This window comes from Anthonomus grandis, chromosome 7, assembly GCF_022605725.1.
Source record: "Anthonomus grandis grandis chromosome 7, icAntGran1.3, whole genome shotgun sequence".
In the NCBI taxonomy this organism is placed as follows: domain Eukaryota; kingdom Metazoa; phylum Arthropoda; class Insecta; order Coleoptera; family Curculionidae; genus Anthonomus; species Anthonomus grandis.
Genome location: NC_065552.1, coordinates 475,153 through 501,745, shown reverse-complemented (window position 1 = coordinate 501,745; position 26,593 = coordinate 475,153). Strand labels below are relative to the sequence as shown.

The following is a 26,593-nucleotide window of genomic DNA, read 5'->3' as shown; positions in this document are numbered from 1 at the left end:
CTATAATAGCTTGCCGTGTTTTACTTTCTTTTATATTTTTGCTCTCGAACTGTAGCTAGCCTCTATTAATTTATTTCTGTAAAAAAATTTATTTTGAGGTTAGTATGTGTGTTATTTCGTTGATGTTGATTCAGCAAGTGCAAAGTAGATTCGAAGCGTTACATGAAACGTCCAATACAGTCGGACACCTAACGTAATTTTGCTCATTTTCATCAAGCGGTCGAAGCACGCTAAAATTTATAGTCTTTCGGCGTAACAGTTATCTGTTTCAGTGTTTGGCAGCGTTTCATGAAAATGCCAGACTTTTCATGTAATGACCGATTACAGTAGATGGCTGCGACATATAAATAGAAATTATGGTCAAAATTATTTTCTCTTTTAATACGCTTCTACAACTGTCTCACATTTTCATTCCAAAGATATCTCTTTTGTAAAATAAGCATTCTATCAATTTCAATATTAATATCGAAATTTTAATATATAACGCTATAAGGACAAGGGTAGATAAAGAGTCTGTTTGGGCATCATTTACCTACTTCTTCATGAAAAAAAAATCATACCAATGCGTTTAATTTTTCGAGAAAATTTACCATTTCTATCGGCATATTCAAGAAAGCCCTCTGGCAATAAGTGAAACTAAGAAAACCTTAAATACTAAAACACTTAAAGCCCAAGAATGGTTCTTTTTAAAGAACACATTGGTGTTAAAGTCGACTAAGCCATTTCTAAGATACAAGGTGTTTTCAAAAAATTGTTTAAGATTGTCCTCTACTTTAAAGATAAAGTATTTTTTTGTTAGGTTAATATATCGAAATTTTCAAAAACTTGACTTTTTTAGATTCAAGATCGCAATTACGCCCCGTAGCGGTCATTTTAGAAACTTCAAAATCTTTTCTTGGTTTTTCTCTTAGCCGTTTTAGTAATATTAATATTAAGCCTCTGCGATGAGTACGTTCCGAGATACAGTACCTCGCATTCTTAGTTGGCCACGCTGTACATATTTTTTTAGCTTTGTTTAAAACAATTTTGTTAGAAACAATAAAGCATTCTTTGATTTGAAAACAAACAAACTGCCTATACTTCCACGGCAATGCTAATTCTAGCTTTTTGATGTTCTAAGAATATTTATAAATAAATAAATAAATAATTGCATTATTTGTACTTTTCAATAGTGTACATAGGCGAAGTCTAGCCAAAGGCTAATCTACTTAACCTATTTAAAAATTGTAAGCAAAATTATTTTAGAGAGCACAACAGAAAGAAAATAATTAACATTTATAATGGTAACACTAATAGTAATATAAAAATAAACAGATATCAGGGGCGGTTCGTCAGGTTAAGTGGGTGAAGGTGAGCTTCACCAGAAAATATAAATAAAATAGGAAAATAAAAACAACATATGAGTATTCTTTTTTGATCTAAGACAACCAAAAAGTACCAAAATAACTAGTTTTTATTAAATAATATATCAGTTTATCCAATAAACAATAAATTCTATTAATCAGTTCCGCGCCGCAAGCCGCAAAACCCCAATATACTAATTTATGTCCAAGTGAAGATCCCGTGTTATATCCGCGATCGTGATCAGCCTCGCGCGGCATCGCATAATCGGCCATAAGAAACTGAATCGGGTGCAGATCAATCAGTTTGATATTCACCTGTTGTTTTTCGCGGTGTCGGGCGTTTATTTGTGGTTAGTTTGGGATTTTTCGGATTTTGGATATTAGTTAGTAGTGTGTTGGATTTTTTGCGGTTGTGGAGATTGAATTTGGAGATTGGTGCGTGTTAAAGATTTTTTTAAACAATATTTATAATAAACTAAATAAAAATGAACCCGATTAATGACGTAGTGTGCAACATACTGGAAACTCCCTTCAGGCATTGGATGAATGAAGATAAAAGGGATGTGCTGTTATATGGCCGACCAACCAATATTCTAAGCATAGAATTAAAAAAGGAAACAAAGAAAAGAGGCAAGTCTTATAATATTAATTTTAAGCCTTCTTGGTTTACCGAATTTAATTGGCTGTGTAGCAGCACGGTGCTGCAAAGATTATATTGCTGGCCCTGTTTACTATTTTCAAATAAACAATCTGTATGGAATAGGGATGGCTTTACAGATTTTATTAATATTAATAGGTCCTTGCATAAACATGCAGATTCTGGAGAGCATTTAAAATGCCAATTAATGTTCAGAAACTTTGAAAATAATCAAAACACCATTGCCGACGCCTTAAAAGAAAATGCTCGACTATATAAATTAAAATGTTAGATTGAATAGAATTTGTATGAAAACAGTTATAGACGCAATTTTGTATCTCAGTAAACAAGAGATGCCGTTTCCCGGACATGACGAGAAAATTGACTCAATAAACAGGGGAAATTTTAAAGAGTTATTAAATTTATTAATGAATGTAAGCCCTGTCGAAACCAAAAACCACTTCAATTAAAAGTGTTTTTAGTGGGGAGTCAAAAACTGCCGATGAAAATTATGAAAATGTGAATTTGCAAGAACTAATAATAAAATTAAAACCAAATAAAGACATTTTTACGGAAGCTTATAATTTATTTGGTCTAATTCTCACCATTCCATCGACAAGCGTGTCCGTAGAAAGGAGTTTTTTTTGTTTAAAAAGGCTCAAAACATTTACAAGAAATACTATTTCACAAGAAAGACATTCCAGTTCGGCTATTATTTCAAGACATAAAGAACTATTAAAAGAACTTATGCAAATGCAACATCCGTTTTACGAGGATATTATTAACCGATTCGCTTCCCTAAAGGACCGAAGGATCGACTTGATTTATAAAAACTAGGCAAGTCAGCTCTAACTATAATACTGTTTTCTGGGCCATGCAGATCTTCTCCAACTTTTTTTCCCACGAGCCGCCAATGACAGATATACACCCGTTGGTCCATAAAAATCAAAAAATTATAAAATAAGAAATACCTACTGACTGACTGAATTTAGCTATTCTGTGTTGTTAAAAAATGCAGCTTTAGTTTTTTCTTGAAACCCGCTACTGACATTTCTTTTATAGGATTCGGAACAAGGTCATTGTAAATAGCCACAGCATTATACGGAAAACTGCGACGAAAGAAGGCTGTTTGATATCTAGGAATTGACAACTTATTTATTATAAATCTTAGATTTGCTTCAAGTAAATTTTTCCGAAAAGTAAGTTCTTTGCGGAGGTAGGGAGGAGTAGAAGACGCTAGCAGTCTATGCACGAAAACCGCCAATTGCAAAGAGAATAGATTTTCCACGCGCAGCCAACCAAGTTCACATAGCCTTGCAGAGACTCTATCATACTTTCTCGGTCCATAAATAAATCTGCAGCATTGATGTTACAGCTTTTGCAAACGGTACGCAGTGATTTTGTCTAAACATGGAAAATAAACAATATTGCAGTAATTCATAAGAGGTAGTACTAAAGACTCACACAGTTTTTCCTTACGTTAAAATTAATTATATCTCTGTTTGCATACAATGGCTTTAAAGAATAGTATGACTTCTTAATGACATTAGAAACGTGTAACTTAAAGCGCAATTCATCATCCAAAAGCAATCCAAGATTTTTTGCACATTAATTCTTAGCTGATTAGCCCCCAGAAAAAGCTTTAAACCGTCCAATGCAAATCTTTTTTTGTTCTTAGAGGTAAAGCACATAACACAACACTTTGATGGATTGAATTTTAAATTATTTTGAGAGGAAAAGAAGGAAATACTAGAAAGATCGTCTTTTTTTAATTTGATGCCTCTAATACAGATTCAGCTTTAAAAGAATGATAAATTTCACTTGAATCATTGATAAAATAAATAATCTCTTCAATCAGACGCTTCCTTATGTTTAAAGTAACGTAAAGTAAAGTAACGGCCCTTTACCTTTTCCGAGACAGACGGTCTCAATTTCTCCACTGCCTTAACGAAATGCCTGCTAGAGACCATCAGAGCGTTCCCAGAGTCTCCCGCCATCATGTATTCTTTCAATGCCAACACGGATGCTTCTCGTACCAGAGCGGCTAAATCGGCCCCGGTGTATCCGTTGGTTTGTTCTGATGTGCCCAGACTGACCAGGTCCACGTCTTCGTCTAATTTCGGTTGCGTTCCGTTCTAAATAAGAAAAAGAAGAGGAGTTCAGTTTGAGGACTTTACATACATAGGTATTAATTAATTATTTATGATTATAGTAATATAGATATGCCCATAGAGATTCAAAAAAATTTATGTGTGGGTCCTAAATTTGCTCTTCAATAAAACCCTAATGAAATACCTTTTTAATTAAAGATCTTGAGTTTGGTAGCCGATATTTGAGTGTGAGTAAAGATCCAAATTATATTAGAAGCCCTTCAGTAAATAATATTGTAAATTTCCATAAAAAAAAAGTAATAATTGTAACTACGCTAAAACCAACAATATCCTAAAGATCTAAAAACATGTAAATCGTTTTTGCCATCAAATCCAAATATCATAGTGATGAGGTCAGCGAAGGGCAACTCTAGGGATAAATAAATTGCTAAATGAAAAATATGTTAAAAGATCCCACAACTTACACACCTATAAAGTCTGGCCCAACTTCTACACTTCAAACAAAAATCAACAGTCTTATTAAGAGATTAGTAGCATGTGAGTATACAGAGTATCAATTTGAAAACTTTCAATGCAAATATCTCTGAAATTTAAAAAAACTACCAAAGCGCAATTTAGTACAAATGTTATACAGGTCGAGGGAAGTACAACTAACCCCAAATTTTTAAATGGCACCACCCTTTTTGTGATACTTTAAATTAAAGGTCTTTTGGAGTAGTATGCACCTGTACAATAATTTTTTTAAAGAAAGGTATAAGTTAGATACAATAAACTCTGTTTTTATGAAGTGTTATTTTACCCCTACCTGTATAACATTAGTACAAAACTGCGCATTTAATTGTTTTAGTTTCAGAGATATTCCTATTGAAAGTTTTCAAATGGACACCCCGTATACTCACATGATACTAATCTCTGAATAAGACTGTTGATTTTTGTTTTAAATTATTTGATTTGATATTAGCTCCAAAACTCTTGCATTCGCCTTCACGAATGCATTCACTTCACGAACTTGGATGGCTTAATATGCATAATCGAAGAACTGCTCATTCTTCCCTAACATTTTTTTATAAAATTTTAATATATCGTAGTCCGCCCTATCTCTATCAAAAAATTACTTTTAAAAATGATGTACACCATTTAAATTTAAGAAGAAATACTATTCTCATTCCGAGACATAAAACACAGTTATTTAAACGATCATTTTCTTACAATTTTGCTTATCAAATAAATTCTTTAAATTTGGATCCGGACCGATTATCAATTTCTTGTAATACTTTTGGTAATAGGATGATTTCTAACTTAATTTCTTTTTTAACTTTTTAAATTGTTTATTTCTTGAGTAATTTATTACAATTTTTGGTATTGGGATCATTTTATTTATTTATTTACTGTCTGTAACAATTTTTCTATTTTTTCTTATTTAACAAAAAATTTAATCTGTTTTTAGGGCGTTTGCAATGTGTATTGTTTTGCTTGATGTTAAACTGTCAAATTTAGAACTTTTATATGTAGGTTTATTAGGTATATGATTAAAGAAAAAGCTGTATTTAATCAGTTATTAGTTAAGCATTACTGTTAATAAGCGTTACTGAAATTACCATTTTTTTTTAATGAAATGTGGGGTCACAATGTTAAAGACCAGAATCTGCCATGGCAGGATTCTGAATTTGTAGGCCTTTTATTTGCGTAAATTTATTACTAGATTTTGTAAACTTGTATTTTTTTTCCTTTCTATGCAAATAAAAGTGCCCAGAAAATTGGGTTTAATGTAATAAATTGACGGCAAAAGTCTTTATTTTCGTTTTTAATAAACAATACCATCTATTAGGAATATATTGTCTTACCTTAGTGATGGCCCTCAGGATATCGACGCGATCCTCTCGCGATGGAAGACCCACGTATAAGATCTTATCGAGACGACCTGGTCTTAAAACGGCGGGATCGATGATGTCCGGCCTGTTACTCGCCGCTAATAAGAACACCCCTTTTCTACCTTCGATCCCGTCCATTTCCGTGAGCATTTGGTTTACTAGACGCATCGTCCCGCCACCCTGCAGGGTTTGAATTTATTAATAAATCCAAACAAAATGTATAGGGAAAATCATCCAAAAAAAAAAACAGTTATATTCGACCTGATAAACTAAAACGCTATAAAAGAGGTTACTCTTTAGAGCAATCAAGAGGAAGAATCACTTTTTTTTTGGATAATTTGATAATTTTATTTTCGTTCACACGTGAACCATAAGGAAATGTATTAAATTAAAAAAGAAATTAAGATTAACTTACGTCTCTGGAATCCGACCGTTGCGGACACAACGCGTCCAACTCGTCGAAGAAAATGACGCAGGGTGCGGAATTTCGGGCCCTCTCGAAACAAACGCGTACCGCCCTCTCGCTTTCACCGACGTACTATAACAAATTTTGGTATATCAAACCACTACAATTTCGTACAAAGGTTTCCGCGTATGCGGTTCCGGCGTTTATAAAATCTTTCTTATTTTTTTATTGAGCAACTTTAAATAATTCTTAAAGTTCAATATTCGTTAAACCCTCGGCCAACGAGATGTGCGAAATAAGAGAAAGAGTCTAATTTTCAATATATTTTCTAATATAAAATATCCAAAATTGCACACACTGTTGGCTTTCACTGCCTTAAACTCGAGTTAGACTTTAGTCGAGGGGAAACTAGAGGTTCTCTTTTTAAATTATAACTTAATTAAGACACGTAATATTCGAACTCAAAACCTCCAGGCATGTACATATATTAACCGGTATTTGAGTATGTTTGAGTGCCTGGAATAACCCCTTACGTATAAGTATAGTTCGCTGAAATGTATACCATTCATTTTTTGACCGCAATATCATCTGTTGGGTCACAAGCAGACCCAAAATTATCATATTGTTTTGTAACGAAATTCAGGAATATATTTTTATTGACAACGTCCAAAACTCTAACCTGACTTGCGTTGAGTGTCGTTTTAACTAATTTTCTTCCTTGTTTTTCCGAAAGAGACCAATAATTTCAAGAGAATACTGACAGTCAAAGCAAGTAAGTAGACACATTCTAGAAAATTTAAAATACAGGAATTTACAATAATATAACCTAAACGAGGCCCTCAAACAAGATGAACTACTTAAAAACTAGACGCTAAGGATGAAAATATTAACAAAATCACCGATTTTTAGATTTTTTTTTGATTTGTTTAAGAAGCTTAATCCATTAAATTAAAACAAAAATTTTTTGTATGGGCCATTTTTTAACAAAAAAAAAAAGAAAATTTATGTTGTTTATGGACCACGATTCTTCTATGGTTCTATTTACTTATGGACACAAATATTAAAAGTATACTAGAGTATTATCGCGGACTAATCACTTTTGTATCGATCTAAAATATTTTTATTTTATTCCTATATTAAATAAAAAAAATATAATGATTAAAAACACAACCACTTTTTGTTGGTTTATCAAAATTGTTTGCCAAATTGCCTCCTTTAATTTAGGAACGTAATCAGTAAACGTAAAAAATAGTCAGTAATTTGATAGTTATTTACGTTTATAAATACCTGTCAAATTACTGACATTTGACACACAACCTTTTCAGGAAAATCAAACTAATCACTAAAGCGTTGTCGGATTGTGAAGCTATTTTCTTAACTATCATTCCTTATGTATTGTCTAATTGTAAGTTTTCCAAGAAATTCCAAGTGAAAACCGAAATTTATTCCTTTTATTAACTTGTTAATAACTGCCGACTTTTACCTAAACTTTATAGACTTTTGTCCAGTAAAGCAACACTGTCGCATATCCTCGTGGAAAATTGACGTATTGGCAAGCAATGTTTTGAAAATGATGTCATTTAGTAAGATTTTTTAGGGCAAAATATGGTTTATCCAAAAATGTTTTTGTTTTAAAATGTTCTACAGACCGTATCTTTTCTAATAAGCAAACGTAGAAATTCAGGTTTCATAGGTAGAAAATTATTACGGGTCTATAACTACCGACAAGTTTAGACAATGATAATGACAGTGAAACAGAATTAAAATTATAAGAAATAGTTGTATTTTGTATTCTATATTATGGTCCTATTTTATTATTAATTTTATTTGCGAGTCTATACTTTTATAAATAAATATTATTTAACCTTACCCTGGAAAAGAAAATAAGTAATATTATTAAAATAATAATATATCAATTAATGTATTTTTTTGCTTTATTATTAACCTTCTCTAATAATTCTTTATTTAATTAGTAAGTTTCATTTAGAATCATTTTCAAGCCGACCGCCTTCCCTTCATCACCTCTTAAAAACGTTGGACCCAGCGCAATGGTCTAATTATTTTATCGTAATATGAGTCAACGGTATATCTTTGAGTGAACCATAAAAATCTATTTTACCGCCTTCGAAGGTAACGAGTTTGAGAGATAGAGGGAGCCGCAAGAGTCCCATATTTAGTGAATACAAAGCCTTAAGAATACTTAAAGAATTATCCAGGCACTCAAATAAATGCCCTTTCGACCAAATTTATTGACGACAACTGAACATCTCTGACCTAATTTCTCGTGGATGGACGAAAGACTGAATGGTTTGCGCAGAATTAAAATGTCGAACTGAGAATTGAACAGATCATTCATAAAGTCTTAAGAATTTTAAAAAGAATTATTCCAGTTCAAAAGCCTAGATTAATCTTAATATTATTCTAATTTTTGTAAAAGCAGGGATAGATAAGCTGTTACAACCTTAAATCAAGAAAGAAGAAGCACGTTGAGCACGCTCTCTGGCCACTTTTTTAAATAAATAGTAGGTACATAATTCTGTTAAAATTTCGTATAATTTGTAACCCATTATATTAAAACTGTACTAAAAATGCCTTATGACTGGCCAGAGGTTTCACATAAGTATGAGATCTTGAAAGCGTCTCAATTTAAATGCAAAAATTGTGACGACCTATCCGATTTGATATATTTGCATAATTATAACATTGTAAATGTATGAATGTGATTCCTGTTTAAATTAACTATATTTTGTTTAAATTTTTTAAATGCTGACATGTACTTTTTTTATTTTTAAATTATAATTTGGCCAAATATGTTAAGAAAATTTTAATTTATGTATTATTTTGACCAGATCAACACCCTAAACGTTGAAATGTGACTGTACATTTTTTTGTAAACGTATATTTTTTGCTTGATCAAATAAGCAATAAATAATAAACTTAGTAAAAGGCTTAAAAAAACTTAAAGAAGTATTCCAAGTACTTGAAATACCTTGATAAGTGATAAGAGTATTTAAAATATTACTCCGAGCACTTAAATAGACTCTAATCCCGCAGGGGTCTTATTTAAGACCAATTTTATTCATATTATTTTTGCTGGACCTTCTGCTGTGCATTACCAGGAGCAAAGTAATAATGTTCGCTGATGATATAAAGTTCTTTTGCCCAATAGAGTCAGATGGCGATTGTCTATTTTTGCAACGAAATCTAGACGGATCATGTGCATCTTAAACAGGACATATCTGAATGTCTCCAACATTTTTTTAAAGGGAAGTATATTAGAATGGCGGCCTCTAGGATGTATTTAGTTCGAGAGAGTTTTACTTATGAGGAATTTTTGTCCATATTCAAGCTAAACACATTGGAACATAGGCGGGATATTGTGGAGATGTGTTTTCTACATGGTGTGCTCAATTCTCACATAGATAATCTTTAATATTACGACCAGGCCAAATCGTCACACTTGCACCTTCAATACACCCTTCCATTCAAAAAATTATAGGCAAAATGAGTCTCTTACAAGGATTCTGGCAAATAACTTGCATATTTGTAATTATAATTTCAGTCTAGATACCAGCTAGCTCCTTTTGATAACTTTGTATTGTAAATGGATGAACCGTAAATAAATAATGCCTGAATGTCTTTAGAATATCTAAAGCATTATTCCAGGTACTCAAACAAACTGAAATTCTTGAAAGAATCATTCCAGGAGCGTAAATTGATTGTCCAACTCAGTTAAGTTCTAACCAGTCTAAAAATTAGAGTAAACAAATTCCTAGGATAAGAACATACAGTATCTTTTTGAAATTAACAAGTAACTAAAATTTAAAGTTTTCTAACACATTTAAGAAGTGAAAATGGCTCAGAGGCCTGGAATAAAATTCCAGTTATTGATATTTCAATCTCTATATGTTGGAACTGGAAATTTCAATTTATATAGGGACTCCAAATGAGAATCAGTGGTTAAATTTAAAAAATTACTAAAATCAGTCAAAAAAAAAAACGGATTTCACGATGCTTTCGTTGAACACTCACCATATTTATTAATTCCGGTCCCTTAACGGAAATAAAATTAATTCCGGCTTCGTTGGCGATCGCCTTAGCTAAAAGCGTTTTACCGCATCCCGGTGGACCGCACAGTAGCACGCCAGTCGGAACGTGAAGACCCAGAGCCTCGAATTGTTCGGAATGTCTCACTGGCGCCTACAAATCAATTTAACATAATAAATAATATAGCAATAATAGTAAGGTGAAATATTTTTTATTCATGTCAAAATCGTTAGAGCATGTATAGAAACTTATTAAGTAGACCGAAACATTACAGGAAAATGATTAGAAAACTGTGGATACTTTCGGGTGTATGGTTATATCAAATTTACATTTGTATCCATTTTAATGAACTTCATACCGACTTACCAAAATGGCCATTTGTAATTCTTCTCGGATGTCCCGTAGTGATCCGACGTCGTCCCACGTGGTATCCGGCACCGTGGCGAATCCCTCGCGTTTCGCCGACGGTTGCACTTTTTTTAACGCCTATAATAATCAATCGATTTAAAGTGGAATATTATCGATATAGTTAGATCGTACCAAAGCGAAGTCTTCCATAGTGATGCACAGTGACTTTAGTTGCTCGTCATTTATTGGCGAACGGTCGTGGAGCCATAACTGAAGTTCCTCCAAGTCCGTTAATGTTTTTACGTCATCTACGGGCATCGGTTCTTGAACCGGTAAGGATTCTAACAGAAAGGAAATTTTATCTTAAATTTTCTTCTAATAATTTAATTTATATTAATTTGCCTTATTAACGCGCTTTTATTAGCTCGGGTTGTATCTATGTATGTATGTATGTATGTAGACTTTGTCTAGCTAAGGAAAGGTACAGCACGTATTGTTCGGCTCGGTTGCGCAGTAAATTTGTTTACGCCGCTGCCAAAGCAACGGTCGCCCCGATTTCCATATAAACAGTGCCGTTGCGTTAATTCTTATATTTGTGTTCTGTGCCTTTTAGTTTTCTAAAATTAAAATTAAAAAAAGGCGCGCTACTGTCGCTAATCGCGCGTTATTAAGGGACAAAACTTGGCGTAGCTTTGAAACAGATGGTGTACCTTTCCTTAGCTAGACAAACTCTAACGGAATCTTTGAGCTTAATTTTCACTGGTTTCTAAAAGTCTGATCAACTTGAAACTTTGCACATATATGAATGACCGATAACAATGCAATAATTTAAGACCACTTTTCCATTATCCTTATTAGGACTGCCAGGAATAATAAATTCTTGTTGGTTAACGTTCAAAAACAATATGTGATTAATGACATTTAAATGGGTATGTCTATAGTTGCACGGACGGCAAGCAGAATTTTGCTTAATTGTACGTTGGATTTTCTATTTATCAAATTAGTATACTTTTCAGTTAACATTCATTTTATTGAATGTGTGAAAAGTTTGAACAAGCCGCCGCCCCTGAAAGGATTCAGGTAATATGAGATGCTTTTAACAAAATAATGAATAATAGTTTAAAAACACGCTTTTATTGCTAATCGAACTAAAAAGTAGAAAATAATTTTTAATTGCAAAGGGGTTTTTATTACAGTAGTAAATGGTTTTTACAATAGTAAAGTTATTAACAGAATAATTCAAATCAGAGTAAAAAGTATGGGGTGCTCGATATATTAAATATGACAATTATTGTATTGGCAACTATCTATGAGAAAAGAGTTATGAAAATAAATTAAAATGCACCCCTCGCTTTTTACTTTGAATTATACAATTATTCTGTTAATAACTTAAATTTTATTATGATTTTAATTTGAGGTAATTAATTATGTTTGATTGTCCGACCTTCTACTACTGTAATAAAAACCCCTTTGCAATTAAAAATGATTTTCTACTTTTTACTTCGATTAGCAATAAAAGCGTGTTCTTTTAGTTTTTTTTTAATATTATTTATTTTTTCATGACCATAAGAACTTTTAGATGATAAGTTTTGGTAGACCCAGCTAGCAAAGCTCATTTCTAGAAGTGTGGCTTATTTGCCTCCTCTGAAAATTATTTTTTAAATTTCTCATGAACCCACATTTCCAGGAAATTCTGTATTCCAAATTCTCTGGAAATGTGCTTTAAATTACTCCTAGTTACCTTATTTTTATCAGAACTGTAATTATGCTAATTTTCTATGTACTTGTAATGATACAATTATGAAAGATAATTGTTTACTGAAACTTTAGGCTAAATACACATCTTTGCGTTATTACCTTCTTCGACAATAATATCCGGCTCCACGGCGGTCGCAACTCCGTTGGCGGTCTCACTTGGCTCTTTACCCGCTTTTTCATCGGATTTTCCGTCGCTCAAGTTTTCTTGCGGTTCTTCCGTATCGTCCAACACGACGACGGCGTCTCCCCCTTGCGGGTCTTTCGTTTCCGGTTTGTTTACGTCATCGTCGACGACTATTTCTTCTTCTTCTTTTTTCGAAATTGAGGCGACCGCGACCTCTTCCTGCATTCAAAAAAAAAATAACAACAAAAATTCAAATTATAGGATAGTAAGTAGTATCTTTAGTCTCAGGACAAAGAAAAAAAATATTAAATTACTGCTGTCTGACTAGTAAAGAATAATTGGAGAACCTTAACAGCAGTGGCTAATGTATTAGATTATTGGGTCAATATATCTAATCTCTCTAATATAAAGGCTAATAAGGCTTACTTAGTACAATTTTAAGAGTAAGTCCTAAGCTTGTTAATGGTAAAAAATGTTGTACTTAGAAAAAGCCTTGTAATATTTAAATGGAGACAGTTAAGAAATTCTGCGGCTGTTAAGTTCCACGAGTAAGTCGTTTTTAGTACAATTTATATCAACCCATACTATCAGCTAGTAAAAATATATATTTTTTGTAAATTTGTACATATTTCATTTCAGGTAAACTTAGTGATGTAAATGAAGGAACGTTCCCTTCGTGCTATGGCGAATATTCGCGCACGTTCGCGCCCTTAAATCGTTCGTGCGCGCAAGATAGATCGTTCTCTCGTGCGCGAACGTTCACTAGAGAATTTTTAGCACGATTCTGTATTCGGCGCGCTTTATTTATAAAAACTACTGTCGGCGTCGGCAACAGCAAACAAATTGTTAAAGAAGTAACAAATTCATCAAATACATGTTGTACTTGCTACGTTTAATAAATTATAAGTAGAGAAAACTGGTAAGGCAGTAGCTTTAAAATTACCTGTGGTAACTCGGTGGGGATCTATCTTAAAGTGTATGGAAAGCCTATGGAGCACCAGACAAATATTAAAAATGCTAGCCATTTCGGAAGACATCAGTGACAAATCAAGCACAGCAGTGAAAAAAAATTATCTCGATGATGACATATATCGGATCAAGGTTGAGAAGGTAATGAGAGTTTCCTTTAATGGATAACAAGGCTGGAAGGAGAAAACCTGCAAATGTCTGATGTCACAGAAGCCTTTTATGAACTCCATAATGTGTTTCTAAAAGAGGTACCTGGACTACCAATAACCAAAAAGAGGAAGAAACGCTAATCAAAAACCTAAGTGATCGAAAGAGCAAAGTCGTTTGCGGAGTACATTTAGCTGCTAACATTTTAAACCCGAAATATCAAGGAATACATTTATCATCTGAGGAACACTCCGATGGTAAGACATTTACAACTACTAACATAGTATCTAATGTAATAATATGATGTATTTTTATTTTAGGGATACAATTTATTAATACACTGGCTGCCACTAATGACAATTTTCGTCTTCAAGAAAGTGCAATCGCCGTTGAATTAGCTCAATAGATAGCACATACTGAAACATTTGCGAAGCCCTATTTATGGGGCATTGTTGGCAAAATAGATCCTATAACGTGGTGGCCTGGTTATTGCTCGAAAACAGCTATCAAGGATTTAGCAGGAAGCATTTTGACGCTTCGGCCTTCGTCAGCCGCGACTGAGCGAACATTTAGTAGGTATTCGTTAGTCCATACTAAACGTCGAAATCGTTTGACGGTGAAGGGAACGGAAATGCTAACCTATATTGGCTGTAACCTTAATCTGATGGCCAAAGAGTCCCAAAGACAAGGTGAATCAACGTCAATGGAGATAAACCAACCTCAATCCTTAGATTTTTCCACGTCTACACAGACAGCTCCTCCTCTGGGTGATCAGGTCCATGATTTATTATTAACATTAGAATCTGAGAATTCAGAGACTGATGAATCCGATGACGAAGAGAGCGGGGCCTACAGTGTTCACGATTTCGATTCCAATAGTAGCATTGGGCCAGAAAGTTTCGATGGGCTTGACTACTCTTGATCTTGATATTGATCCACAATTAGAGTACCTGAGTTAGGTTAAAACTGTATTTTTGGTTTATTGCAGATTGCAGTTTATTTTTTTATATAAAGCTTTTTTTCGAGTTACTTTTTACTTCTCACATCATAAAACGTTTCTCATGTTATTTTCATGTTACTTTACCTACTTTGTATTTGTATTCACGTAGCATAGCACACAAACTATCCTCAGTTTTTAAGAATATAATATCCCTGATCGGTAACATAAATTCTTGTATATTCTTTAAAAACCCCTTTAGATATAATATTTGGTTATTTATGATGAATATTCTTATTCTATCCGGATTTATGAATATTATGATGTTAAAGTTTTTATAAAGTTAGAACAATAATTCAGTGTCAGTATTTTTCAAAGCATTAGGAGAATATTGAGCATTTGTCTAGGCATTTTGAGAATTTTGAGAAAAAATCATGAAAAATAAGTTTTTGAATACTTTACCACATCCCAAACATAAATTCTTAGGTTTTTTTCGTTTATGCTTGTTTATTCTCGTTCATGCTCGTTCGTGCTCAGGGAACATTCTTTTAAATTACGTGCTCGAGAATTTTACATCACTAGGTACACTATTAAATTACTCCTAGTAATGATTTTTTTTTAACAAATCTGGACTGTTGATTTTTTCAGGCCAACAATGACTGTACTTTTTTGAATGAAACATACGCGATCGAAACTTACCGCCTCTCGTTGCTTCTTGGCCGCCTCTTCCGCCCTCTTCTTCGCCACCTCCTCCCGTTTCTTCTGTTCTTCTGCCACCCGTTCCGCCGCCAAAACCTGCTCGATTCTGCGCTCCTCTTTGATTTTATTATAAGCCCTAAAGAGAGAGAGAATGAGAGAACTGACTATGCTTAAACCCATTACGGTACTAAGACCGAATTGAAATGTTACCTGCTTACGGCCGCCATGGCCGCTTCTCGCGTTAAAGATAACAAATCGGCCCCCACATATCCGGGACTGTTTTTCGCGATCGCCTCGTAATCGAAGTTTGGGGCGAGCGTTAAGTTTGCAGTCAAAACCTGCATTAAACATAAATATCCTTAATCTAAGCGTGAGTCTTTTTTTATTCCACATTATTGAAGTCTATGTTTTAAAGCAATTCAATATTTAAAAATGTCTGATACGTGAGGGTTATGGGTTAATGCTGGGCGAATTTTATTGTTACCTCGACCTTTTTCAAAGGAATTTTGTGCCAAATAATAATAGTAATAATAATAATAATATTCTTGAGTCATCAATTAACAACGACAACACCATGTAATAACCAGGCCAGTTGGATAGATAAAGAGCGACAAAAGTCTCAACTTTTCGAGCAAATGCATCATCAGCCATTTACCGTTGAAGAGGTCTCCACTATAATTAAAGGCCTTCACAACTGGAAAGCCCCTGGTCCAGACCACGTACATAATTATTGGATCAAAAAGCTGTGGTCAACCCACAAACAACGGACCACACTAATAAATGATCTGCTGATGGAACCGAACAAACTTCCAACGTTCCTCACTCAGGGATCAACTTTTCTGCTCTCAAAAGATCCACAGAACACACAAGATCCAGCGAAATATCGGCCAATAACATGTTTACCAACACTGTATAAGCTGATAACCGCGTGTCTTACAGAGCGCATATACCAACATTGCGAGGACAACAACATTATTGCTGTTCAACAGAAGGGATGTGCTAGGGGAGACATGGGCTGTAAGGAGCAATTGACCATCGACTCCGTAATTTGCAACCAGGCCTATAGTAATAAGAGAAATCTCTACACCGCCTATGTCGATTACAAGAAGGCCTTCGATTCTATCCCACATGAATGGCTTATTGATGTCCTTAGGATATATAAAATAGATGAACGCATTGTGACTTTACTGGAGAGCATAATGGCGATATGGAGAACAACTATGCATCTACAACTTCCTACTGGAGAGAGTATTGAGACAAACACAATACCGATCCGTAAGGGTATATTCCAGGGCGACTCTCTGAGTCCACTTTGGTTCTGTCTAGCCATGAATCCTCTATCATCTCGACTCAATTCCACCTCTTACGGCTTTGCTATTAAGAAGAATAGTAGGAAAATCGCAAGAGTCAATCATTTGCTCTATATGGACGATCTAAAGCTAATGGGTGCCACTAGTAATCAACTGGATCAGATGCTGAACATCGTGTAGGAATTCTCTGTTGATATCGGAATGAGGTTTGGGCTGGATAAGTGTCGTATTAACAACATTGTACGAGGAAAGATGCAGCCGAGATCCTTCGAGATGCAGGATGTCCAAACTATAGATGCCATGGAAGAGGGTGATACATACAAATACCTGGGAATGGTGCAGGCAACGCGAATAGACCACCGAACAATGAAAGATAAACTCACTGCTGAGTTTACAACAAGAGTAAAGCACATAGTGAAAACGAGCCTCAACAGTAAGAATCTATTTAAGGCGTTGAATACGTATGCCTGTACAGCACTAACATATTCCTTTGGAATTGTGGGATGGAGCAAGACGGACATCCAGAACTTGCAACGGAAGGCACGAACATTATTGACTAAGGCTCAAAAACACCACCCTCGAAGTGCCACAGAAAGAACTACGCTACCAAGACACCAGGGAGGTAGAGGATTGGCAGACATTGGCAAACAGTTAGACCGACAAATTTCAGTTCTGAGAAATTTCTTTCATGAAAAGGCTAGATCGTCCGCTCTGCACCGTGCTATATGCGAGGTCGATGACTCTACACCTCTGAAACTGAAGAATCGCGAAATCGAAAGTCACCACGTCACTGATGAAGAAAAACATCGAGCATGGGCACAAAAACCATTGCACGGGAGACACGTCAACGAGGTTAGCCAGGGACATGTCGACACCAACGAGTCGAACTACTGGTTAACTTCAGGACAACTGTTTCCCGAAACGGAAGGTTTCCTCTTGGCCATACAAGACCAAGTTATTCCAACTAGAAACTACTTGAAGTGCATTATTTCGGATCCTTCAGTACAGAGTGACAAATGTCGATATGGATGCCAAGTGACAGAATCCATCCAACACATAACGGGAGGATGTCAAACGTTTGCCCAAACTGAGTATAAGGCACGTTATGACTGGGTGGGAAAAATACTGCACCAAGAACTTGCAGTTAAACTGAACCTCTTGAGGACGGACAAAGTTCCATATTACAATTATACTCCAGAGCCGGTTCTTGAAAATGGCGAGTATAAATTGTACTGGGACCCAACTGTTCTCACCGACCAAAGAACTGTCAACAATAGACCAGATCTTATCCTGGTGGATAAGCGACTAAGGAGAACCACGCTGATTGACGTTGGAAAATACAATGAAAAGATCATCAAATATCGAGATCTTGAAGGGTTGAGACGGCAATGGGAGATGGAGCATGTTCAAACAATTCCGATAATAATCTCGTCAACTGGACTTATACCAAAAACCCTTGTAGAGAACCTCAAACAACTGGGACTAAGTGAGCACCACTACAAAAACATGCAAAAAGCGGTGCTACTGGGGACAGCACGGGTCGTCAGAAAGTTCATGGGTACAGAAGACCGAACACCAACCAGGGCCCGACAACCTGGAAAGGGTCTCCTCAGAGCTTAATCCTTTTGATATCTTAGATATCTGGGATAAGTGAATGTTCCCCGTAAAACGGGAGTGTGATTGCCGCAAGGCAAAAATCTATAATAATAATAATAGACAGTTTATATTTCCTCTTAAGATATTACATATCACTCATAGATATAAATTAGGTTACAATATAAATATAAAGAAAAAAAAATCCATCAGTGTGTATTAATTCAGCATGGAACTGTAAAGAGGAAATAAAGGTCATGTTTCAGCTACCCTTAGAAGAAGGAGCTGTTAGGACCTTGAATATTACACTTATAATTAAAAAAAAAGTCGCGAACCGCATTATAAACTGTACGAATAGCATGCATACCCTACATCCATAACTAACCGAAAAGAACAGAAATCTAAATTATCTTAGCTTACTTATAATTTAACAGATTCTGGTGTCAAATCTTGGAAGGAAGTTGCAAAGGAGTATCTGAAAGGTGTGCAGTCTTGGCACTTTAAATTTTCTAAAGCGAAAAGGATTGTAATTGAGAAAAATGGTGATAAAATAACAGTTAGAGGTGAAGAACACTACAACAGTGATGTTGGAGAATCCAAGACAATTTTTAAACGTGGGAAACGATTGAATCAAATAGAAGTGGGTAACATTGATAAAGGAATACCCGCCACTCCTTGAAATGAAAAAAAAACTTCAAGATGTCAAAAAGTTACTAGTTGCTCATTATGGGGAAGATTGGATGGGGAGAAATGATTTAGAATTTTATAAAAATTTCTTCGAGGAACAGGAGAAAACCATTGGGAGAATGGACGAAGAAACTGAAAATAATGAATTTTGCGAAGGAGGAGTGGAAGAAGATATTTCGCTAAGAATTTAACAAATTACGATTTTTTAAATAATGTTATCTTTTTTTAATAAAAAAAATAAGATCAGTCAATTGCTGTACTTTTTCGTGCCAAAACATGTCTTATCCATGCAGTCATGCCAAAACTTGTCTTGTCCATATTGTTTTAATAAATTTTATGGAAATTAAATAAACAGGATTTAAATGAATGCAATGGAATAAATGGAAAAAAATGGATTAAAATAAAATTAGCACACAAATGATTATAGTAAATCCGTACATATTAAATTTGTATTTGAAAATCTTCTAAAACGTTTTTTGTCAATTGTGAAATTTTACCCAATATGGAGAAAGCAAGTTTTGGAATGGAACCCCTCATATATTTTAAGATCCTAATGAATTTTTCTTACCCGTAAAATGGCCTCTCTAGCTTTCAGATCGGGGATTCCCAGACAAATTTCCCTGTCGAACCTTCCGGCACGCCTCAAAGCCGGATCGATCGAGTCCGGCCTGTTGGTCGCACCAATTACCAGCACTTTATCCCCGTTTTCTGAGTCGCATAAATCTAAGAACGAATTCCCCAACTTAACAACAATTGTTAATCCCCAAAATTGGGTGTAACGTTACCGTCCAAACAGCTCAGAATCTGAGCGACGATTCGTCTCTCCATCTCTTTCTGCGCGTTTTGTCTATTCGGGGTGATGGCGTCGATCTCGTCGATAAATAAGATGCAGGGGGCGGCGTTACATGCCCGCTCAAACAGTTCCCTTATCCGTTCCTCACTTTCTCCGCTTACGCCCGCCACTAATTCGGGAGCGGCCACTTTTATCAACTGCACGCCCAATTCCTACGTTACAATAAAAGAATTTAATTGGCATGACGCATATTTGCCACCCTTTATGATATTATAAAATACTTTCTTTGCTATTTCTACATAAGCATTTGGCGTCATTGCATCAGAGATGATGTAAGCAAACCAATAATTGCTCATAGTTCCTTGACAATGCTAATTCTAGCCTTTCAATGTTATAAGCTTAGGATATTTCAAGTACATTTTTGGGTAATTCTTTTGCAATAGGTACAAATAGGAATACTAAATATTATGTGAGAACTTCAATAATGCATTTTCAGTCAAGACATTAAAGAAAAAAATCTAGAAAGAATGGGATTACTAAGGGAATACAGGTATCTGCAAGAAATCTCAGATCACTGCATTATTATTCGCAATTTTTTTATAAATAACAACAGGTTTGTTAATTATTTTAACACAGATACAGTTTTGTATACCTAGAGTAATTATTAAGAAAGCTAAAAATAATTATCTCAAAAAAAGATTAAGTAATTCAGGTAATATTCAGAGAGAAGCTTGGAAAGTGGTCAATGAACTGAGAGGGAAGCAAAGGAATGTTTCAACCCTAAGATCAAATATAGAACCTATTGGTATGAATTTAGCAAGTAAAATTCCAAATTTTTGTGATTTTCATCACATCAGTCTCAAATCATCAGTCTTATTCTACTAGGCATATTTCCAGAATGTCTTAAGATAGCAAGAGTAATTCCCGTGTACAAGGCGGTGATCCTGAAACTCCCTCTAATTACATAGCATTGCTTTCAACCCTGTCTAAAATTATTGAAAAATTAGTAAAAACCCACATGGCATCATATCTGATGCAAAAAAATATAATTCTGAGTGAGCAGTTTGGATTGGGTTGAGTCTTTATATCTGGGAATCAACAATAGGGAGCTTGCTTCAGCGGTATTCTGTGATCTGACCAAGGCATTTGATTGCTGATCGTGGAAGCTTAAGCGGTACGGATTTAGAGGGCTGTCTCTCGAATGGTTTGGTTCATATTTAAGAGATAGGCGACAAACTGTAACTGGAAATGGTGTATTGTCAAGGGAGCAATTTGTCACACATGGTGTCCCCAGAGATCAATGTTGGATCCCATCTTGTTTTTCCTGTACATAAATGACATGGTAAGTCTAAAGATCACAGGTAAATTTACTTAATTTGCAGATGATGCAACAGTGCTGTAGCATGATCTTAATGATGCAAATCTAAATGAAAGAATAAATAGGGACATTGCTGTGATAAAAGAATGGTCTGACTGTAATAAATGAACTCTAAATATTACCAAAACCAGCATTTTAAATGCAGTTTAAGTAAAGTATCCTCGGGTATAGGTACTTTAAATAATTTGAGTGAAAATAAATTTTTAAGAATATTAATTAAAATTTGGAAGCCATATTAGGCTACTAAGCAATAAACTAGCATCAAATTGTTATGCTCCGGTGGTATCCCAGGAGGTAGAGTTTAGTGTTGCCAAAAATACTTATTTTGCACTAATTGAATCAAATCTAAGGTATGGATTATGTTTCTGGGGTGCATGTTGTGACCAACTTTTCAAAAGTGTTTTTGTGTTGCAAAAAAGGGCTATCAGATACAACTGCTGCAAAATTGGAGCGAGGGATTCACGCATTTGCCACAAAATCTTAACTCTGCCTTCTCTATTCATTTTGGAATCCGTTTGTCTTATTCATAAAAAATATAGAAACCACAGCAATGTAACAGAAAGACATGAATATAGCAGTAGAAGGGCCAATGATGTAATTTTAGTGATACCTAACAGTACATCAATAAAAAATTCGATGGTAAAAAGCTGTATAATCATCATCCTGCAGATATCAAAGAGATTCATAATAAAAAAAGCTCTTTCAAAAAAGTGTAAAAGGAATGCTTGTTGCAAGACACTACTATAAATAGGAGACTTTTTAGCAGAGAGATTTTAAATGTACTGTGTTCGTTTTTAACATGTTTTAATGCTAAATTTTTAATATTTAACATTAAAAATTATATGTTAAATCTAGTTTAATTGTATTCTTACTATATTATGGTTTGTTTATTTTTTTTGTTTTTTAGTTTTGCCAAACTAAGGTTAAAGAAGGGGTTTCAAGTTGAAATCTCGACAAGGAAAGAATGGTCGGCGAACCAAGTTCAAGAGCCAAGTGGTTTCCAGGCCTGGTACACGGATGGAAACGAACACAGGGGAATCCTTCCCGCTAGGAAAACACACCCCAGTTTTACAAGCGGAGGTGTTTGCTATACTCGAAGAAACAAACGAGAGGCATTGGAAGGTGACGGGGGGATTTGCATCTACGTCGATAGTCAAGCTGCACTCAAGGCGATTCAGAAACCCAGGGCCAGCTCAGCGCTAGTCCAGGAATGCAGAGACGCATTGGAAAGGCTTGCAGCACACAAGGAAGTGAGACTGAGGTGGGTCCCAGGACACCAAGGTGTTGAGGGCAATGAGCGGGCCGACGAACTGGCAAGACAAGGTTCCGTTAACCCCTTCGTAGGCCCCGAACCTTGTCTCGGTCTCAGCAGAAAACAAATCTCCCAGGCACTTAATAATTGGGCCTGGCAAAAAACAAGGAAGAATTGGAGAAGGACAGAAGGATGTAGACAGGCCAAGGAAATGATACCAGACCATGACGGCTCTAAAGCAAGGCGACTGCTAACAAAGACTTGGTGGGAATCTTGACTGGGCACAACAGTCTAAACAGGCATCTACATCTTCTTGGTATAAGAGAAAGCCCACTCTGTCTGAATTGCGGTACAGGGGAGGAAACTTCATACCACATACTCATCTACGCACTGACTATTTCGGGCTAGCAACAATGGCTCTTGCCGGTCTTTTGATAGATCCTTGTCGAGATTAGGCGCCACTTTTTTATAATTCTGGGTCGCATCTAGGTGCTTGGACTTTTGACTTGCTCGGAGAATAGGAACCGACTGGTCGGGATAGGTTTGGTCGCATGTATTTATGAGGTCTGGATGTAATGTTATTGGACGCGAGCCTGTGAAACAGACCACGCCCCCTCAGATTGCGGAACTTTGGTTAGCGAGAGAAGGTCGGGCGGAGGTGTGAACGTAACCGGTCCTTTACGGTACTTTTTGGTGTGGTTTTAGGATTTTGACGGTTGGATTGGGTTTTATATGCGGTTTGTTTTTAAGTGATTGGTAAGGATAGGAATGGGATTTGAGCACGTTGGGAAGGAAGCGAACGTACACCGCGAGAGACTAGACCTCGACTCCCAGCAGTAGCTTGATAGCCGGGTTTGAATTTAATTTTTCTAATTTTGCCATTAGGTTGTCTATTTTCTTTTCTAAGATCCCGTCGGGCAAGCTTAGAAGGTTCAGGAGATTTGTGTTTTTTATCGAGAGCTCTGGGCGTTTTATGTGCGATGAAGAGTTGCCCTCCTTTGGCTCCGCCCTCCTGATTTCCGCGTCGGTCTTCCTCAAGGTCTCAGCGAAGCTTTTTTTTTGGTTGTTTACATTTTTAATGTTTGGGTTTTTTGGGCAGCGCCAATAGCTCGCCGGGTGATCACCGCCACAATTGCAACACTCAGCCGGGGTTGCTCTGTTTTTAACACGTTCTGAGTAGAAGTGTTCGCCCTTGCATTTGTGGCAACGCGGCTTCGCGTTGCAATTGCTTAGGACATGACCATATTCCTGGCAGCGATGACACTGCCCAATTTGGTTCCTGTTTTCTATTGTCTGAGTCCTTAAGCGCTCGACGCGGACCCTAATGTTTAGAATGCTATCAATCTTAAACACATTCTCCTGTTCCTTCGGGACGAGGAATCTGATGAGGTCCGTGGGTCTCCGTCGGCCTGGGCCGGTTTTAAACCAACCCAGTTCCTCCGGGTCGAATCCCATTGCCCTCAACTCCTCCTCGACCTCTTCTAACTTGAAGTTTTGGTCAAGTCCTCTAAGTATTACGTTCAGCTTCCTGTCCTCCTCAAGGAAGAAGGAGTGGAATTCCATTCCCTCCTCCTTGAGTAGTCCCGTTAGTGCACGGTGGTCGTTTGAGGTTTTGGGGAAGAGCGCTAATCCCAGTCTATCTTTTTGGACTTTTACAATGTTTATTTTGTTTTCGCAGAATAGCTTGTATTTTGCGGCCCAGTTCTTTGTGTCCCTAAGACCACTTTTGGGATTTTGTTGATATTTTTGACGGGATCAGTGCTCCTCCCCTTGCCCGCTAAGGACAGGTTATTCAAGGGCATGTAGAGTGGGTTTTTTGTTAGTTTAGGAGTAGGATTTACGGTTTTGGTGAGATCTGAGACTGACGATGTTGAGGGGACTGGCTCCCTGTTTGTGGTTATCTCAGGGTAAACCGGTTCCGAGGCCGGCTCGTCTCCGTCTTGTGAAGGCGGAGACAGGCCCGCTTCCTCCCTGGTTCTTTTATTTTTAGGTTGTTTCTTTTGATTTTTATCACTAACCAGATCCCCCAGTTTTGTCAGTTTCTCATTCATTGTGGAATTTTTGATGGTAAGGGTTTTATGGCGACATTATGGTTCAGCACCTCCCCGAGTCTGCGTTTCAGGTCCGAGATCTGCCCATTGAGAGAATGATTCTCTGAGATTAACTTATTCATCTTCTGTTCGAATAGTTGCATTTTCTCGATAATCTGAGAGTTTTTAAGCCTAATCTCATGCAACTCACTATTACTCCTCTCAATTTGCAAATCTCGTTCCCGAACTGCCTCCTCGAGTTTTCGTACTTCTTCCTCGCTTTTCCCAATCTCCGCACTCTGGGGTGGCGCCTTGCCAACTCCCAGGTCGGGGCTTGGTGTGGTTTTTAATGTTTTGGATAGTCTAGGATCACGGGATTTAAATAACTTAGAGGAGTCGTCCGAAGTCTTACCCCTCTCTCTCTCATGTTTGCTTTTCATTCTCTTGTAGTCTTCGCTTTTCGTTGATCTGTCCGTAGAATAACCATCAGACATGTCCATTGATTTCTTTTCCTCTTTTTTTCGGCGTTGGTTGTGCCCCCCACTGACGATGGGGGGCGAGTCGACGTTTTTCTCCGCCGTTCTTGCTTTTTGGTCTTCTCTGGTTGTTGTTGAGTGAGTTTGGTGTTCCACGCTGTGTGTTTCAAGATGTACTTAACTGACTGACGTGCTCAATGAATGATGAAACAATGAATAATGAATGAATACCACATACTAGGTATCTGTGATAGGTGGAGTCGCCTAAGAAGGAAAATTTTCAGAGCAACGACACTTCAGCAGGAAGATCTTAAAGATCTGGACTGGGACAACGTGCCTTTATTAAAAAGATGGACCGACTCAGTGAAGATTAATTATGACAATAAAGCTTATAATAATTGATAGTGTTTTGGGCCTGTTTATAATATATGTTTAATTACTTAAATCAAGGTTATTTCGATCTTAATTATTTATCAAGTTATCAATGCCAGACTGTAAAGAAATAGGGAGGCTGCTCCAGTCACACTGAAATAAGGTGATCCTTCTGTTTTCGACGCACACCCTTAGTGACTATGTAATGAGCGAAATAAAATAGAAACAAAATAAGAAGAGACACAATTTAACGTAAAAGGAAAACGAATGACTCGACTTACCCTAGTAATAAATGAAGTAAAGGATGTTGATATAAGGAACACCCCAATCAGCTTTCATTAAATCGACAAAGACGTAATGCACTGCGGTATTATCTCGCATGAGATTTAGGTACCGATTCAATAATTGCCGTAGTACTACTGCTTTCCGGTATCGCACACCTCTTCCGTATTTTGGCGGATGACCTCGGTCAAATAGCTTACTCCTCTCACCCCGAGGGGTAAAGTAGGATAAAAGAGCAAGGCTTTATGGAAGGAACATTGGAGTAAGAGAGTAAGGAAATGTAAGATAGGTCGAGTTTAAATATTAACAATTTACCAAGAAACGCGTGTGTTATACCGGGTTAACTTTTATATGCAAAATCAATGTAAATAAACCAAAATAAACAAAGTATTACCGAACTAATTATTAAATATCTTAAACTTTAAAGAAAACTTATGTTAACTAAATATAAGTAAAATTAGCAAAGAGTAACAAAAGAAGAGAGAACGAAACAGATAGATTTGACTTATTCAACTTACTCCAGCAATGGCGTTTGCCAACAAGGTCTTTCCACAACCGGGCGGACCGTGCAACAAAAACCCACGTGGTGGCGAGATTCCCAATTTCAAATACAATTCGGGGTGTTTTATGTGGAGTAGCAGTTTGCACACGTCCTCCAACGTCTTATCCATGCCGCCGACGTCTTTGAAGGTGATCGGAGACGCGACCGACGAATTATTCAACGTTTTCTTCTTTTTGTTGCCTCCGCCGCTGTTTTTGATCGGCGATATCGTCGCCTCCAGTTTGCGCTTTTTCGGTCTTTCTACGGGCGGCGGATCGGCAAGCTGTCTCTGTAAAATCTTTTGAAAAAAGTCATTAAACTGTTAAATTTATTAATAATAATTATGAATATATAAAAAAAGAACAAGATCAGATATTTCCAACTACAGACCCATTAGTGTTATTACAACTTTTGCAAAAATTTTCTTTAAATGCCTTAAAGTCAGACATTACTAGGATCTAGATATTAATGGCATGTCAATT

The 26,593-nt window shown here is 36.2% G+C and overlaps 1 protein-coding gene across 1 annotated transcript in view; it reads right to left on the bottom strand.

Moving 5' to 3' along the window:
* Positions 1-26,593, bottom strand: part of LOC126738264 (nuclear valosin-containing protein-like) — a 32,280-nt gene that overhangs the window by 1,464 nt on the left and 4,223 nt on the right. The window contains exons 4-15 of the mRNA XM_050443507.1: positions 26,089-26,409; positions 19,773-19,992; positions 19,556-19,710; positions 15,608-15,735; positions 15,398-15,533; positions 12,621-12,864; positions 10,956-11,104; positions 10,782-10,901; positions 10,401-10,568; positions 6,378-6,500; positions 5,936-6,142; positions 3,888-4,115 (exon numbers count right to left, since the gene is read on the bottom strand). Coding sequence (XP_050299464.1) covers positions 3,888-4,115; positions 5,936-6,142; positions 6,378-6,500; positions 10,401-10,568; positions 10,782-10,901; positions 10,956-11,104; positions 12,621-12,864; positions 15,398-15,533; positions 15,608-15,735; positions 19,556-19,710; positions 19,773-19,992; positions 26,089-26,409 — 2,199 coding nt within the window. The remainder of the gene's footprint in view (positions 1-3,887; positions 4,116-5,935; positions 6,143-6,377; positions 6,501-10,400; positions 10,569-10,781; positions 10,902-10,955; positions 11,105-12,620; positions 12,865-15,397; positions 15,534-15,607; positions 15,736-19,555; positions 19,711-19,772; positions 19,993-26,088; positions 26,410-26,593) is intronic.